The 15230-nt window shown below is 35.3% G+C and overlaps 1 protein-coding gene across 1 annotated transcript; it reads right to left on the bottom strand.

Annotated features, from left to right (window-relative positions):
- Nucleotides 1–329: 329 nt before the first annotated feature.
- sgk3 (serum/glucocorticoid regulated kinase family member 3) lies at nucleotides 330–14468 on the bottom strand. The gene is made up of 17 exons (XM_058765889.1): nucleotides 14218–14468; nucleotides 9202–9392; nucleotides 9021–9104; nucleotides 8288–8360; nucleotides 7000–7075; nucleotides 6580–6655; nucleotides 6181–6230; nucleotides 5964–6021; nucleotides 5560–5643; nucleotides 5327–5458; nucleotides 4486–4598; nucleotides 3976–4012; nucleotides 3497–3583; nucleotides 2669–2764; nucleotides 2423–2578; nucleotides 2150–2239; nucleotides 330–1270 (listed from the first exon to the last, which is right to left on the bottom strand). Exons 2-17 carry the CDS (start codon nucleotides 9277–9279, stop codon nucleotides 1100–1102), a joined length of 1461 nt encoding a protein of 486 aa, XP_058621872.1. The 5' UTR covers nucleotides 9280–9392; nucleotides 14218–14468; the 3' UTR covers nucleotides 330–1099.
- Between the last annotated feature and the right edge of the window lie 762 nt (nucleotides 14469–15230).

Here is a 15230-nt window from a genome sequence, read left to right as displayed (position 1 = left end):
GCGTCTAAAACCTGTAAATAAAAACTTTAAGGCGGTGCAGAATGCAATGAGTTTAGGTAACCCACACGACAAATATTTACATATTTTATTATCTTTTTCTTTAAAAAAATGGACAACGGGAAGCTCGTGCACAAAAATATAATATATGCAAATGAGATGTGTCCTGTGAGCAAACATTTTAAGGCGTTGAATTATTCAATGAGTTTGGTAACCACATCTATTTAAAAACATCATATTATCGGCTTGGTAACTGGGCGCGAAGCTCTGGCCCAGTAGCATAATAACACATGCAAATATATGCAAATAAGAGGCATCACGCGACAGCCAAGTAATTCAAGAATGTTTACTTGTACAGTACAGTATCATAGGTCAGTAGGCACTGTGGTGTCTCATCTCATAATCAAAGGGCAAGAAATGAAACAGTGGTTTATTACAGGGTCAATGTCAGTATTTAAGTGCTATTAACTCTAACATGAAAATAGTCACAAATGTTCAATTCACACTGTACTATAGTTGTTGATGACCCAAACCCTTACAGAGTTTATCAAAATTCATTTTGATTTCAAAACAGCTTCTGCCTATATTCTAACTCACATATTAAACAGCATAAATGGAATATATATTAATTTGTCAATCAGCAATTTTTTAATTGCTTGCGTTGACATTATAAGAACTTTTTTTCCATAGCAAATTCTGATAAGAGACTAAACTACATGAACATAATTGGTCATATACTGCACAGTATTTAAGCAATCAAGTGTAAGAGTTGGGGCAAAACAAGGAATGTGTCAAAGTACATATTTTGTTTACAAATGTCATCAGCCCTTGAAAATAATTCCTACGAAAAAGAAAAAAACATCAATACTTCAGCTCCTGAGCTAAACTCTCAGGGAAGGCGTTCAATGTTACACAAAATATAATGTTATTTATGCATAAAAATAAAGTTTGAAACACCCTGCATCCCAAAACTTGTGTTAGGAAACAAAGGTCCACCCTCTGATCGTGACATCGCGCTCAGTAAATTCTTCCCTTTCATCAGAGAGAGCGATCACAGACGTTTCATTCAGCTCTCTGTGGATCGCCATTAGCAGAGACACTCTTACAGGAAAGAATCTTCTGACGGCGGAGCGTAAGAAAATCCCAGGAAGGCATCATCAGCTTCCATAACACTAGCATTGACGATTGACTGCCCTGAAGAGAAGCACACCGAGTTTGGCACGTTTTCCTCTGTAAACTCGGGATCAAAGTTTGAGATGTCATACTGGGATTCCTGCAAGACAACATAAGAGAGATGACTGTTTGAGTACACTTATGGATATGTTTTTTGAAACTTTAGCAAAACAGTTATATCGTTAAAGGGATAGTTTACTCAAAACTGAAAATTTGCTGAAAATGTACTTACCCTTTGGCCATCAAAAATGAGTTTGTTTTTTAATCGGAACAGATTTGGAGAAATTTTGCATTGTATCACTTGCTCACCTATGGATTCTCTGCAGTGAATGGGTGCTGTCAGAATGAGAACCCAAAGAGCTGATAAAAACAGCATATTAATCCACAAATAAATGTCTTCAGTCCATTAGTTAATGTCTTGTAAAGTGAAAAGCTGTGTGTTTCTAAGAAACAATTCCATCATTAAGGCATTTTAACATTAAACTGACACTTCCGGCTAAAATACCAGACCAAAATAACGCTTCCTCTAGTGAAAAAAAATCCATCCACTGTTGTCCTCTCACATCAAAATATAGTGACATTTAGAACTGTATTTTCATTTAATAAATGCGTGATCTGCATATATTTCTCCCCTAATTCAGAAGAGATGACGTCTTCACTGGAGAAAACAATATTATGGATAGAATCATATTTTAAGTGGATATCTTTCTTACAAATGCACAGCTTTTCACTTCACAAGACATTAACTGATGGACTGGAGTCATGTGGATCACTTTTAGATAATTGTGATGTTTTTGTCAGTTGTTTGAACTCTCATTCTGACGGCACACATTCAGAGGATCTATTGGTGATCATGTGATGTAATGCTAAATTTCTCCAAATCTGTTCCAATGAAGAAACAAACTAATCTATATCTTGGATAGCCTGAGGGTGAGTAAATTTTCAGCAACGTTTCTTTTATGGTTGAACTTAGTCTTACCACACTAGGGTTGAATGGAGGAGGAAGCTTTTTCTGTTCAAGATCATCCCAGTTAATAGATGAGAAAAATTCATGTCCTTTGACTTCATTCTACAACAAATGGGATATAACATAAGGAATTTTTAATATTCCAAGATAATTTCAATTCAACACCTCCTGCTTGAATGTAATATATTATAGGAAACTAAACTGCAGAAATCCTATTGAGATGCTACTGAAATATTCTACAAAATCATCCACCAGGGGGTGATATATCAGTCCTAAATAGCTCACAAAGTCATCTCTGTAGCCAAGCCTCCTGGTGTGGTCTTTCTCCAGCAGGGCCTGAAGGATGGACCAGGCAGCTGTGGATGCCCCGGGGCGCATGACAAGTTCCTTGTGAAGAATGTTGTCATACATCTCATGTGTGTCCCTGCTGTAGAACGGAGGCTGTTGACATAAAGCCAAAAGGAGATTTAAGCTTTACTGCCTACATTTTCAAAGACAACTACCCAAATTTATGGTTTATTTGTAACTTACCAGCCCATAAAGCATTTCATACAGCACAGAACCCAGACACCACCAGTCCACAGTGTTATCATAGGGTTGTTTCCGGAGTACCTCTGGAGCTAGATACTATCGTGACAACAAGAGACAGCAATTTTTGCGTTAAAATCATTGTTTTATTCTAGCCTCCGTAAGCTTAACTTTTATTTGCAGTTAATTTGCTGAAAATGTAATGAGGTTAATCTAGGAAAGCGTAATGAGCGAATCAGTAACAATTTAATAAGAAGAATTAAATTAAATTAAAAAGAATGTATTCACTATAACATTTCACAGTAATGTTAAACATTTTTCAAACATAAAATTTAAAACATGCAATACACAAAAGTTTGGGGTTTGTAAGATTTTGTTTTTCAGTGTCTTTTATGTTCACCAAGGCCGCATTTATTTGATTAAAAATACAGTAAAACTGCAATATTGTGAAGTATTACTACAGTTTTATAATGTAATTTATTTCTGTGATGGCAAAGCTGAATTTACTGCATCATTACTCCAGTCTTAAGTGCCACATGATCATTCAGAAATCATTCTAATATGCTGATATGGTGCTCAAGAAACATTTATTATTATTATTATTATTATTATTGAAAACAGTTGTACTGCTTACAATTTTTGTGGAAACTGATCTATTTTTCCGAATTATTTGAACAAGAGCAAAATAACAAAAGTCTTTAATGACCAATTTAACATTATTGAATAACAGTATTGATTTCCTTTTTTTTTTTTTTTTTAATCCTACCGACTCCAAACTTTTGAACTATAATGCAAGCATCATTCATCCATCATATTTATATTACATAATACCTCAGGTGTCCCACAAAATGTGGTCGTTGTGTCTGCTTGGGAGATGCCCTCCTTACACAGTCCAAAGTCAGTCAAGACTATATGTCCCTTAACAGACAAACAGGAACATTTTGAGGAAGCATGTCACCACACAAAAGGCCTATTCTTCACAGAGCCAAAGAATTTTGTGTCTGACTGAAATATTTGCCAGGGCCTTGTAACCTCACAGTTTCATCAGATTCGAAAGGAAATGCACAAATAAAACTAATCTCAAGCGTTGTTACAAATTAAAAAAAAAAAAAAAAAGTCTTCAGTTTCATTGCAATATTTAATTTGGCTGTCCAAACCTACACTCTGTACACCTCGTCTCGGGAAATCAGAAGAGTTTGTTATACTTCACAGCAAGGGTAGATTACTCTGTTTCCCCTGGAACTCTCTCAATGTTGATCAGCTACGCTCTGGCAATGATAAAAGTGCGGAAAAAAAAGAGGGGCACTTACTTGAGAGTCCAGCAGGATATTTTCTGGTTTCAAATCCCTGGGAACACAAGAACACTTAACTTGTTAGCCTTTTGTCATATGTTTCCAGGAACAATTCAACTAAAAAACATTACACAGAACTTATCGTAACAATGAATTATACGTATTATAATATGACAAGACAAGCTATTCATAATGCATTTAATTCATATGAAGAACAATTCTTTGCGGTCATATAGCATCACACCCTATGAATGCAAACTATGCTCTCATGATGGCCATTTCACACGTGAGTGTATTTTTAAATGACTACAGTTAAGACAAAATTCTCAGATTCAAGATCAAAATTTTTCAGATACATTCTGGGCAGCAACTGGGAAATCTATAGGGGGGAGGAGGTGTAGAATGTGTCTGTTAAACATTCCACTGCCTCTGGGAATTCTCACACACTTTAACAGTTAAACATCATCCTAGAATCACCAAACAGGCATATTAATAACACAAGGGATCCTTTAGTAAATCTGCATTTACCTGTAAACAATGTTAAGAGAGTGCAAGTAACCCAGAGCACTTGCCATCTCAGCAATGTAAAACTTTGCTCTGGGTTCAGGAAAGGTCCGCTCTTTTTGGAGGTGAAAGAAAAGCTGTAATGGAAAGAATCAAAAGTTGTAATATTCAATGAATAAATGCAGAAAATAGTCAGGTTACCCATTACATCATGTCTAATTTTGTAGCATGCCTCACAATTATTGGTGTTGTGTTTCGTTAGCTGATGTTTAAAATATCGTCAGCAGACTTCTAGCTAAAAACAGGAAGTCAGACCAATGGTCTAATTGAGCTTATGAATAGGAACCCTGCAAAATGCCAATAAAATGACCATAAATTAGGAACAGTCATGCACTGGCTTCATCATCTGATTTAAATGTCACATGACAATCCCCTGCATTTCCTTGTTAAAGGAATAGTTCACCAAAAAAAAAAAAAAAAAAAAAGTGTAACATTCTGTCATCATTTACTTGTTTTTATGTCTGTTAAAACTTTATGACTTTATGTTTTGGGTGGTATACAACAAGTCAATGAGGTCCCCACTGATTTTCACTGTACAAATAAAAACATTCTTCAAAATATCTTTCTTCTCTGTTCCACAAAAAAGGGTAGTCATACAGGTTTGGAACGAAATGAGGATGAGTAAATGATAGCAGAACTTTCATTTTTGGTTACACTGCCCCTTTAATTCATACAATGACAAATGTCACTGTCAGCATCAGCAATAGCTATATTTATAACATATTGGTTTAATCTGCCAAATAGTGGCTTTTGAGATGTGATAAGGCAGATGTCAGCCTTGAGCTTCGCAACCACAAATACTCACTTCTCCACCATTGACAAAATCCAGGACAAAGTATAACTTGTCTTTTGTCTGAAAGGAATAGTGCAGTCCAACCAAGAAGGGGTGTTTAACATTCTTTAGCAACACATTACGTTCAGCCATAATGTGCTTTTGCTGGCATGAAAAAAAAAATTGCAAGAGAATTCATTAATCAAAAGAACATAACAGAGCGAGCATAAAGAAAGAGTAGGTATTAAACCAAAGAAAATCATTACCTCTCTCCTGTTTAAAATGACCTTTTTTTGCAAGACTTTGATGGCGTAACACTTCCCATCCCGTTTCCTCTTTGCAAGAAGAACCTTTGTGTGGGAGAGAACACGGCGGGTTAGCAACAGTTTCACCTTCCAATGTGGCAGCACACGAGCATAAAAAGAGACAAGCTCTGACTTCAAAACTAAGAAACTTTCACTTCCTAAATGGAGAGTCCGTGGCTCAGAAACAAACACTATGGCTAACCGTACAGCAAAGAAAACAGAGAATATATTAAGGCTCGGTGACATTCAGAGCTTTCAGTAACTGATTCAAAATGAACACACAAGGGATTGACCCACTTTCTCTCACAAACTGTGGAAGTCACACATTTCCATCATTAGGCATTATATTCAAAAAGAAAACTTACCTTCCCAAAGCTTCCCTTTCCTATGACTTTAAGAAAGTCAAAGTCAGTGGGCTTTGCACTATTTTGAAAAACACACAGTGATTAAGGCTAAAATTAAAGCATATGGATCATTTCTACCAGTTGGATGTTTTGCATCCAAATTATGACATACTGTAAATACAATATTTGTCACAATACAAAAGCAATAAATTATTTAAAATAATTCTATAATACTTACTGTGGATTTGCAGATGGCCCTAGGTTTATATTTCTAGAGGTAGAGGTACTCTGTAAGAGATATGGCAAAACTAGATAAAACTCATTCAAAAGCAGTAGTAAAACATGGACAGTACAAAAACATAATTGCATACAGAACAACAGAAAAAAGATGCATAATAGAGATTATAGCACAAGCTATTTTGCATATTGGGTCCTAAGAAAGATTTTCCAAAAAAAAAAAATATACATAATTCACTGAATATATCAATAACTGTAGCATGTTAAAAAGCTTAAAATATAACTATATAACACTTAATGCCTGTGAATACAGCTAACAAGCAAGACAAAAAGAAAAAAAGGAAGACCACTTACTCAATATGTTATATATTAAAAACATAACATTAGTACATATACCAACCTTATCATCTTCATCCTCTGAGGCATCAGAGAAGTTTTTAGATTTGTCCATCTGCAGAAAGTCTTTGACATCCGGACTGTGCATTTGAAATGAACATTCACATGTTAGAGGTCTGACTGAGGCAATACAAAGCCACAGCTGTGAGGAGGAATATGAGCTAACATCAACAACTCGCTGTAACAAGAACCGTAACCATGGCAAATTTTACAGAGAACCAAAAAGAAGCATCTTTTATTTGGCACGGGTTCACAAGATACAATCGAACCGCTTTGTACTCAAAGTTCAGAGAGCTATCTGGTTGTGGCTGGTTTTGGCACGTTTCCATTGTAAAGCCCACTCAAATTTTACATACATTTAGATGCACTGATACTGTGAGTGGTGATAAAAACTGAAGCAACAGTAACTGGCTGATATACTCACTGGATGCTGAGCTGTGGATTGCACACAATCTTCTGAATAAACTCATGTAACCCCGCTCTTCTGTGTTTTATGAACTCTAAGAATTACAAAAAAATACAGGTGCAAATTAGCAAAAAGAAATGATGAAAATTTGCATAGTAGTGGTTCTCAGCTGATTTTGAATGATTTTAAAGTTCATCAAGTAGTGAGCTGACACTACACTTTTAATGTATATATTTTTAATTTAATATTACTATGAACTGCACAGGCCAAAATTGTTACCATGACACGGGCTAAATAAGATAATGTGCAATTTTGGTTTCAAAAAGCCTCTTGAATTTCGGTTTCATGCTTTTGGTAGCCAATAATTCACTGCACTAAACACTTTGTGGTAAACAGAAACCATGTTTATCCTCATTACAAGTAAACTCATATTTGATGTAGTCTGGATGATTTTTTTTTAACCATGCAGGGTTTTTGCAGATGTCAAGCAACGTGTCCAAACTGGCATTTGCTTAATTTGCCTAACTTCCAGCAAGTGACATTTAAGGAAAAATACAGGAGAGTAGGATTGTGGTTCATCCAAAGTGCTTATGTAAGCATATGATATGTCTGATATGTCATGCTGCCCATGACCAGAACAGACCTGAGAGCCATTTTTGAGAACTACTCACGATAACCATCACCTCTTATGGGAAATAACTAATTTATCAGTCACTTATCAAAACCAATGGCCTAAGTCTCTCAGTGCAGCATTGGACACTACTGTAAAAATGTGCACCAAATAATTGGATTGGTATTGTCCAGCGAGAAAGCAATTATCTAGTGAATGAGGGGGAGAGAGAAAAGCAGAGAGAGTGAATCTTACCAATGGTAGAGAAGACTTTACAACATGTGCACAAATTTTGCATGTGCTTCCAATGACCAGACTCATGGTTTCTCCATGAAAAAGATCCTGACCACATATTGGCCACATAATTGGTCGCACATGAGCTACATACAATTGGTTCTCGGGTACACATTCTCATTCTGTTATTTATGCACACAATTTTGCTGCCACATTGTCTGAGAGCATAACATGAGATTAAACAAGGACAAAGATTTTATGGGCTTGGGGCAGGGCGGATTTAGCATGGTTGATTTTCTGTATGGAACACTGTTGGATAATCTAATTTGGCAAATACACATGATCTCTGTTAAGCTAAATGAAGCGAAGTCACTAATGTATGTGCATGAGATGACATAAGTACCAGTGAGCTCTGAACAATATGCATTTCATTTCATGAGAAATCAAGGAACTGTAAAATACCTGGGTCAAAGTTGTCTCCAAATATTCTCTTAGCAGGAATCTTCAAATTCAGAGCAGGAAATTGTTTTTTTAACTGCAAAAAGACAAATTATTATCAAAGGTCTAGGGTCAGTACGATTTGTTTAAAGAAATTAATACTTTTATTTTGCAAGGCTGCATTAAATTGATCAAAAGTGACAGTAAAGATATTATTTTACAAACGATTTGTATTTCAAATTAATGTTGTTCCTTTAAACTTTCTATTCATCAAAAAATCCTGTAAAAAGCATCCACTAAAATATTAGGCAGCGCAAGTGTTTTCAACTTTGATAATAAAAAGAAATCTTTATTTAGCAGCAAATCAGCATGTTCGGATGATTTCCAAAAGATCATGTGACACTGAAAACCGGAGTAATGGCTGCTGAAAATTCAGCTTTGCCATTACAGGAATAAATTACATTTTAAAATATATCTAAATTGATTTTTTTTTAATTATTTTAAATTTTAATAATATTTCACAATATTACTGTATTTCTGATTAAATAAATGCAGCCTTGGTGAGCATAAAAGCATATTTTGAATATACATTTCAAAAATATTATCAGTTTTATACTTTACATTAATTGGACATTTGTGAATATTTCATAAGAAAAAAGCTCCAAAATCAATGTCACTTAAAAATAGCTGTAAACAAATAATAGTTACAGTGGAGTCTGCCTGTCCTTTCACATTGACTACAACTCAGTTTACTTACAGTGTTGTACAGTCTGTCGAATTCTGCATATCTCCGGAACACAAACCACTCGTGCCTTCCAACACTGACAATTACTTTGTAAACCTAACAAGACAAGGATTAAAACAGTCACATATCCGGTGCTACAACTTAGCGAGCCAGAGCTCTCAAAATGTAGATAAGAGCATCAGAGGTCACTCACAGTATAGCGTTTCTTCTTGTCTCTCTGCTCATTGGAGCAGGGAATGCTGACATTGGGGCAGCTTGGTTGCTCCTCCATCCTGAGACCTCTCAGAATCTCACAAGCAACAGCTCATAGATGCAACAGGTCCTCAGATGGCTTCCCTGCCTCTCTGGCACACCTGATTCTGATGGGAACTCTCCATTTCGGTCCTGCGCAGAACACAAACGTACTAAAACATAAGCGAGATGTTCTACCACAGCCAAGCGCTCTTTTCAGCAGTGTCCAGCATCCACTTTAGCTCCAGAGGGCTCTTTGGGCCTTGCATGACAGGACAGGAAGGCCACTCAGAGCCACTAATCAACTGTGGCATGAACACAGAGAGGAGCCTCAGTCTGGGCGGTCAAGCGATGAGTCTCCACCTCTCTTTTCCTCACTCCCTTTCATCCTCCCCTCTGCTTCTCTCCAGCTGGGAGGGAGCAAACGGGAACGTTTTTCTTTCATATGCCACTTCCACATACTCCCTCTGTCAAGCGCAACACACGAATTCTCACTCGGTGGGCGACATTCCCCTTCCCCTCTGAGGTACAAGAGGTATTTTTAGATAACGCTACACTGGACCTACAAGATATGGCTTTAACGGCCAGGAGGAACCTCTCAAGACCAGCTTATGATATAAAACTACACTCTAAAAAATCTGTAAAAATAGGGCACAATATACTTTATAATTTGAAGGAATTTTACTGTATTAATCTTTTAAAGGTGTTTTACCAGTATTTTGAATTTTACATTTCATTGCATTGTGTTTTAGAGTTAACAGAAATGTCCGTAAAACTAATGGATAATGTATCTTCATTTTGAATCATTGTTCAAGCATGAAATAAGGACATTCTTCTATATATTGATTGAAAAGAAAAAGAAAAAGAAAAAATCAACATTTTCAGCAGCAATATTACTTTAATGCCAGGTCAAAAAATATAATATTAGAAAGATAAAAATTTTTCTGGGGGTTCTGAGGTTTATATTTTAACCTTACATACACATTTTACATATACATTTATAAATATATACATTTAATATATAATATACATTTATGTGTACATATATATATATATATATATATATATATATATATATATATATATATATATAAATAAGTTAGAAAGTAGAAACAGAAATTGTATTTAAGTAAATAATACTGTAATTATATATAGTATTTAATATTAATTTAATTAATATTTTAATTATATATATATATATATATATATATATATATATATATATATATATATATATATGTTTTATTTTAAATATACCTGTATGTATGTGTGTGTATGTATGCATGTATGTATACACACACACACACACACACACACACACACATATATACACATATATACACAGTGGGGGAAAAAATTATTTGATCCCCTGCTGATTTTGTATGTTTGCCCACTGACAAAGACATGATCAGTCTATACTTTTACTGGTAGGTTTATTTGAACAGTGAGAGACAGAACAACAACAAAAAAAATCCAGAAAAACGCATTTAAAAAAAGTTATAAATTGATTTGCATTTTAATGAGTCAAATAAGTATTTGATCCCCTATCAATCAGCAAGATTTCTGGCTCCCAGGTGTCTTTTATACAGGTAAGGAGCTGAGATTAGGAGCAGTATCTTAAAGGGAGTGCTCCTAATCTCAGTGTGTTACCTGTATAAAAGACAACCTGTCCACAGAAGCAATCAATCAATCAGATTGCAAACTCTCCACCATGGCCAAGACCAAAGAGCTGTCCAAGGATGTCAGGAACAAGATTGTAGACCTACACAAAGCTGGAATGGGCTACAAGACCAAGCAGCTTGGTGAGAAGGTGACAACAGTTGGTGTGATTATTCGCAAATGGAAGAAACACAAAATAACTGTCAATCTCCCTCGGTCTGGGGCTCCATGCAAGATCTCACCTCGTGGAGTTTCAATGATCATGAGAACGGTGAGGAATCAGCCCAGAACTACACGGGACGATCTTGTCAATGATCTCAAGGCAGCTGGGACCATAGTCACCAAGAAAACAATTGATAACACACTACGCCATGAAGGACTGAAATCCTGCAGCACCTGCAAGGTCCACCTGCTCAAGAAAGCACATGTACAGGGGTGTTTTTCTGCTAAGGGGACAGGACAACTGCACCGCATCAAAGGGACGATGGACGGGGTCATGTACCGTCAGGGCCAGGGCATTGAAAATGGGTCGTGGATGGGTTTCCAGCATGACAATGACCCAAAACACATGGCCAAGGCAACAAAGGAGTGGCTCAAGAAGAAGCACATTAAGTTCCTGGAGTGGTCTAACCAGTCTCCAGACCTTAATCCCATAGAAAACCTGTGGAGGGAGCTGAAGGTTCGAGTTGCCAAATGTCAGCCTCGAAACCTTAATGACTTGGAGAGGATCTGCAAAGAGGAGTGGGACAAAATCCCTCCTCCTGAGATGTGTGCAAACCTGGTGGCCAACAACAAGAAACATCTGACCTCTGTGATTGCCAACAAGGGTTTTGCCACTAAGTACTAAGTCATGTTTTGCGAAGGGCTCAAATTCTTATTTGACTCATTAAAATGCAAATCAATTTATAACTTTTTTGAAATGCTTTTTTCTTTTTTCTTTTGTTGTTATCCTGTCACTCACTGTTCAAATAAACCTACCATTAAAATTATAGACTGATCATTTCTTTGTCAGTGGTCAAACGTACAAAATCAGCAGGGGATCAAATAATCCCCCTCCCCCCTCTGTACATATATATATATATATATATAATTTTCAAAAGTATACTGACTTGGCCTAGCAGAAACCTCAAATCCTCAAATGCCATCTAACTGTGTCACACGATTACATAAATCTAACAGAAATTCTATCATTGTATAAAAACAATAAAAAGATTTATATGTGATTAATGATTAATAAATAATAAATAAATAATTCATAATAATTTAGAACGTAAAGAAATGCTGGATTTAGTGGCTACTTTAAATGCACTAACCTAATCAAAATAGTGAGCGCCAAAAAATACAGAAAGAAAAACAGACAATTTTATATAATAATAGACGTTTTTATACATAATACAATACTAATTTTTTAAAACAAGCAGCGAGATTATTCTAAACCCTCCGGTGTTACTATTGTATTGCGTGACATGAAATACAAACTAAATGTGTGCAGATGCGATAACAGACTGTAGCAGTTGCAGACACCGTTTACCATATCACTGCGATCTGTATTTTTCTACATTCCTGCGAACTTGGAGGAATGTTACAGGTTTATTTGCCTGCGCGGTCAGCTATTCGAAAACTTGGATAGTTTAATTATTTAATGGACTACTTCTGAAACCACACATGCATATTTAAATGTGCATGTGCGTGCATGCATATGTAGGTACTGGTTTAAATATGTAAATTAATTCAATGTTCTGCCCAGCCCTAATGATTTACCTGCAGAAAAGGTGTCTCATGTTTTGTTCATCTAAAAACAGCCACCAGGAAGCATAGCACACATACATTTAAATGTCTGTTTCAGTGTCTGAGCCAAGTAAGAGAGTCACTTCACCTTTAAACTGAAACTAGAAGCCGGGTTCCTTATGCATGACATGAGAAATGAAAGATCACTCTAAAGGGCATATTTCAAATGAACAAAATCAAATATGGAAAAAGGATACAACAGATCCAGGCTCATTATAATGCAATTTTAATGTCATCACTACATTGGAGCTGTCAAAAGGGTACTGTTCTTAAACATGATCTCATCCTATAACAATAACTCAAACATTCAAACAGGTTTGAGCAGCAAAATGAAAGTACAAAGGAACAGGTGTAAACTTGCACAGGCACGTAACACATTAAAATCTAGATTCATGCTGTGCAAAAATGCATCAGTATAGGTTTGCCTTTGAAACTCTCTGGTTTCATCTCATATTTTAGAGTAAACCTACACTATTAGAAAGAAAGAAATCTAAAACAACAGTGCATTGGAACCCATAAGTGAAATATGTGTCAAAGAAACCAACTGTAAATGTTTCTCTTTATAACAGTTTAACTTCCAATAAAAAATTCTAACGGAAGGCTTGGTGAATATTTCACTTGGTGGTCATATCATTTTTAGTTCAACTGTCAACATTGCGTAGGCTATTGCTCATGGACACTAAATGACACAAACTAGCCCAAGTAAGATTCATAGTTTCATTTCCCAATAAGCAACTATTCCATCACATTTCTCTACTTTAAATCTGAATGCTGTTTTGTTAAAACGGTGTAGGAACATATTCAAATCAATTCAATCTAATATAATAATAATACATAACTACATTTTTTTTTTTACCAGTACATATTATTTTAAGTGTCCAATAATGCAGGATTGTTACAAAATACTGTAACTAAATAATGTGACTACAAAGAATAACATAATGGTTGTTGGGTGCTTAATATTAGCAGTTGATGTTGAAAAACCAATAACCGATTAAGCAAAATTGTGCTAATCAAATGGATTTCTGGTCTTTATCTCTATTAACAAGAACGATATACTCTAGTGATATTACCTTTTTACATTAAATTTTTTTTTTTAATTTTTTTTTTAATTTAGGTAAAAAAAAAATACAAGCACTGCTGTTGCACAAGCCATTCAAATGACATGAATGACTGAAAAAATTACACTGAATTGTCTAAATCCTGATGACCACATGGTGTAAATAAGAATTTTCCTTGTAACAACATTTTCCGAAGGCAAGAAACAGTACTGTAAATTGAAGCCAACCAAAGCTTCAAAGCAAATTCCTTTTGACTGTGGCTGATATTTGTTTATTTTCTGTAGAGCCATGCATTTCTGGCATTGGGCTAGGCTGTTTTAAATAAATAAATAATTTTATTACGTAATGTACATTGTGTACTATCGCAGAGAATGGACCTGTTACAGCCAAAACTTACTACAACCACCGACGTACTTCTAGAGTAACTCGTGCGCTTCAGATTGATCAAAGAGAGTAAAGACATAACTTGCCTTATTGTTTTTTCACTCCTTCCATCCAACTGGCTCCAGTGACGTGTCGGGAGGCAAAGGAAGTGCAACGATTCAAAAATCAAACTCGGCGTGTCTGGGAACTAAATATTGACCCAGCTTGACTGAAAAGACAACATTCATCTTGTTACCAATGAGCCGCCCGTGAAATAAAGACACATTGACGTTTGTTCCGAAGTTCCGAAACAATCAGTCACGCGACTAAACGCGGGGGACGAAGAATAATAATGTTGTGAAGGAACATAAACAACAGCACCATCTAGCGGCAGAACTGTCAGTCACATTTTATATTATTTATATTTGTTTCATATTTGTTTTACTTTTTAGGTTCTGTTGTGAACACTATGTATAATATTTATTCTAAACTTTTATATAATATAATGGAGTGCAATTCATCATGACTAAAATAGAAAGGCATGTAGGATATTAAGCTATACTAATATAGTAGGCCTATATTAGATATATTAATTAAGATATAAGATATTTCTTACCGTAAATATACCTAAACTTAATTTTTGATTAGTAATATGCATTACTAAGGACTTCATTTGGACAACTTTAAAGGCGATTTTCTCAATATTTAGATTTTTTTTTTTCACCCTCAGATTCCAGATTTTCAAATAGTTGTATATCAGCCAAATATTGTCGTATTCCAACAAAACTTTCAGATGATGTATAAATCTCAATTTCAAAAAATTGACCCATCTGACTGGTTTTGTGGTCCAGGGTCTCCCTCTCTTTCTCTCTCTCTCTCTCTCTCTCTCACACACACACACACACACACACATATATATATATATATATATATATATATATATATATATAATTGAGAGTATGTCTGTTGAAAGTGCAATTCATCATGACTAAAATAGCAAAGCATGTAGGAAATATGTAACATTGCAAGGCAAACGTTCATTAAAATTTCTTAAATTGTAAGTAATTATTCTTTTTGTTTTTAACAAATTAATTTTATGTCAAACAAAGCAGACATACTC

Source organism: Onychostoma macrolepis, chromosome 24, assembly GCF_012432095.1.
Source record: "Onychostoma macrolepis isolate SWU-2019 chromosome 24, ASM1243209v1, whole genome shotgun sequence".
NCBI lineage: Eukaryota > Metazoa > Chordata > Actinopteri > Cypriniformes > Cyprinidae > Onychostoma > Onychostoma macrolepis.
This window is presented reverse-complemented; position numbering and strand designations above follow the sequence as displayed.

Bases quoted from the DNA above. Each gene is read 5' to 3' on its own strand.
- sgk3 (XM_058765889.1), bottom strand. From the start codon at position 9,279: ATGGAGGAGCAACCAAGCTGCCCCAATGTCAGCATTCCCTGCTCCAAT. The intron at 5,459-5,559 runs GTAATGATTTTC...TTTTCATGCCAG, and splicing joins TCATTTTAAACAGGAGAGAG to CAAAAGCACATTATGGCTGA. The intron at 2,240-2,422 runs GTGAGCTATTTA...CATTTGTTGTAG, and splicing joins TTGGCTACAGAGATGACTTT to AATGAAGTCAAAGGACATGA.